At 36.4% G+C, this 2,855-nt stretch overlaps 1 protein-coding gene across 3 annotated transcripts in view; it reads left to right on the top strand.

Moving 5' to 3' along the window:
• The window catches only part of LOC107638721 (SNF1-related protein kinase regulatory subunit beta-2), a 3,404-nt gene extending 549 nt beyond the window's left edge, over positions 1 to 2,855 (top strand). Inside the window, exons 1-4 of one of the 3 annotated variants that reach the window (XM_016342084.2) lie at positions 154 to 283; positions 851 to 1,029; positions 1,114 to 1,276; positions 2,379 to 2,855. In XM_016342084.2, the coding sequence (XP_016197570.1) occupies positions 251 to 283; positions 851 to 1,029; positions 1,114 to 1,276; positions 2,379 to 2,705 (702 nt within the window). In that variant the 5' untranslated portion in view covers positions 154 to 250 and the 3' untranslated portion in view covers positions 2,706 to 2,855. Of the gene's footprint in view, positions 1 to 153; positions 284 to 579; positions 726 to 850; positions 1,030 to 1,113; positions 1,277 to 2,378 lie in introns of those variants that run through there. The other 2 variants (XM_021120638.1, XM_016342083.2) reach the window with 2 other exon arrangements.

The raw sequence follows: 2,855 nt of genomic DNA, 5'->3' as shown, positions 1-2,855 counted from the left end.
GGTGAGTTGTTTTTTCCCTCGTTTGTTTTTCTTCTTGGTGGTGGGGGTTTTTTTTCTTGGAAAAAATAATAATAAATGTTAGACGTCATTTTATCTTGTGGGGGGGAGTATGTCTAAATCAAATAATCAAAAGCAACTATGAGGTCAGATTGCATTTTGGAAGGTGAATGGTGATATCACCCTACAATATAATTTCTTTAAAAGAAAATTTCTGGGGATATTTTTGGGGGCAAAAATTTAACCACCATTGATGCACACTAGGTGTTTGATGCAAAGCCACAAGGTAGATGAGGATGTTTTCAATCAAATTTCTCCAGCTCTTTCTTCTGCTGCTGCTTCTTTTTTTATTCATATGCTACTTTAGAGTTGTATGCTTTGAAGTTGTGGGTTTTGGTAATTGCCTCACTGAATCATAGCTAGTTCACAACATGCTGACCTATGAGTATGACTAAGACTAACGACTTTGGCTTTCATCAATCAGTGTGTATGAGAACGTGGTTTGGTATAGCTGTAATTAATTGTGAAGGAACCAAGTTGCTTGTGGTGTTGGGATTATTGAAAGGAACTATATTCGAATCTTTATAGGTTCTTGTCCATTTCAAACCATATCCTACTAACTCCTTTCTATCTCCGTGTTGATTATGGAAAGTACTGAATGAGACATTTGAGCCTCACCGAAACCTTGTTGTCAATCATATTGGATGTGCTATTTGTTCTCTTTTAGAGTTTGGTTCTGAATTTGTTCTTTTGGTTATATACCTTTGGCTGTGGCCTGTTTTATTCACTGCTTTTGTGGAATCTCTTTTTGTTAGTTGTCACTTGTCAATCACCCCCCTTTTCTTGTGTTTAGGTCCCGGTGGTTCCACTTCAAAGACCTGATGAGATGCAAGTTCCAAGTCCTTCCTGGATGCAAACTACTTCAGGGTATGAAGATGTGGACAGTGAACTTGGTATTCCAACAATGATTACTTGGATTTATGATGGCAAAGAGGTAGCTGTGGAGGGATCATGGGATAATTGGAAAACAAGGTTTGAGAAAATATGGTTTCTTGTTTATTTGTCTTCAAAGGATGCTATTATGTGATTCATATTCTGATATTCCTTGTTCATCAGAATGCCTTTGCAGAGATCGGGGAAGGACTTCACAATTATGAAGGTACTGCCTTCCGGTGTTTATCAATTCAGATTTATTGTGGATGGACAGTGGAGGTATGCACCTGACTTGCCTTGGGCTCAAGATGATGCTGGGATTACTTACAATATTTTAGACTTACAGGTACTATCTCTTTACATATTTTGTATGTGATCCAAATTATGTAATTGTGATTATATGCTTAATAATTGATAGTTGTTTCTTTCAAGTTTAAAAAAGAAAGTGATGATGCTCTGAGTAACTAACGTATACTGGTGATTACTTTATCTCTAGTCCAGTCTTGTTCACTATATGAGCCCTGTATGAGTGAATTTGAGAGTACCTCATATTTTGTTTGTTTTACTTTTTATTTCTTTCTTTAAGGTGAAACACTATTTCGGTCTAATTTACCCCTTGCATGCAATTATCTCCTCTGGATGCCATTTATTTTATTTTTATTCTATTTTTCATTCACTTCTTGCTTTTTGTTTCAATTATGTTTTTGCAAGAACTTTGTTCTGAATGCACATGATAGATAACTCATTTCAGCAATGTCTCTTTCCACTTGAGGGAAAGTACTGGCAAGCAGTGAGACTATAAACTGCTTTCTACTGTTTCTTTTGTATGCTGGTACTGCTTGATGGTGCTTGTTCATGATAATAGATGTGATTCTTTTAACTTGTACTGTTTGTGTGTCTGAGCTTGCATTGAGGGCTGAATGCATTTAGTCCTTTTTATAAACGTCATTGATAGACAACTAGAACTAGATTCATTGGAACAGAAGTCATTACAAATTGAAGTTCTGGTATTTGTAATTTGTAGGCTCAAATGCTATCACGCTGCCTACTGGACTACAGTTTCCCGGGTCTGGCTGTATGGAAATACAATTTTTAAGGGGGAAAAAAGGGTAGAGTAAAAGAAACTTAAATGCTAAAAACTTTATGTTGCTATGGAAGCTGTATTATTTATCCAGGATAAGATATGATATTGCTAGTTATACAATGTGTGGTCCATGTTATTCAATTTTGTCTTGATAGTTTCCGTCATTTTGGGATAATCATTCTTATCGCGTGCGAAATTGATTATTGTGATACCTCATATTCAGAAACTTTTCTCATGGCACCCTACTAAAATTGATTGAGTTGTGATTCTTGTATGACAGAGTAATGTTGGCATTATGTATGTTCTACTGCTAGAAGGGATTGAAATCTAAACCTAGACTAACAATATTATTGATTATATGCAGGATTATGTTCCTGAAGACATTGGAAGCATTTCTGGTTTTGAACCTCCTAAATCACCAGACTCTAGTTATAACAACTTACAACTTACTTCCGAAGATTACGCGAAGGAACCGCCATTGGTTCCTCCATTCTTGCAAATGACACTTCTTAATGTTCCTTCAACAAATATGGAAATCCAACCTCCTATATCAAGACCTCAGCATGTAGTGCTCAATCATCTGTACATGCAGAAAGGAAAGGGCAGCCCTTCAGTAGTTGCGCTTGGTACAACTCATCGGTTTCTCGCCAAATATGTCACTGTAGTGCTGTACAAGTCTTTGCAGAGGTAGACATAAAATGAAAAGCTTTGTGGTGTAGCCTTTTTATGAGTTAATATAGCTTCCTGTAGTACAGTTATAAGGGAGAGAAATTGTGAGCTCCATGAGGATCATTGCATTAAAGTCATGATTATCTTACACATAATGCAATTTCTTGCTGAT

This window comes from Arachis ipaensis, chromosome B04 (assembly GCF_000816755.2).
Source record: "Arachis ipaensis cultivar K30076 chromosome B04, Araip1.1, whole genome shotgun sequence".
Lineage (NCBI taxonomy): Eukaryota > Viridiplantae > Streptophyta > Magnoliopsida > Fabales > Fabaceae > Arachis > Arachis ipaensis.
This window is presented reverse-complemented; position numbering and strand designations above follow the sequence as displayed.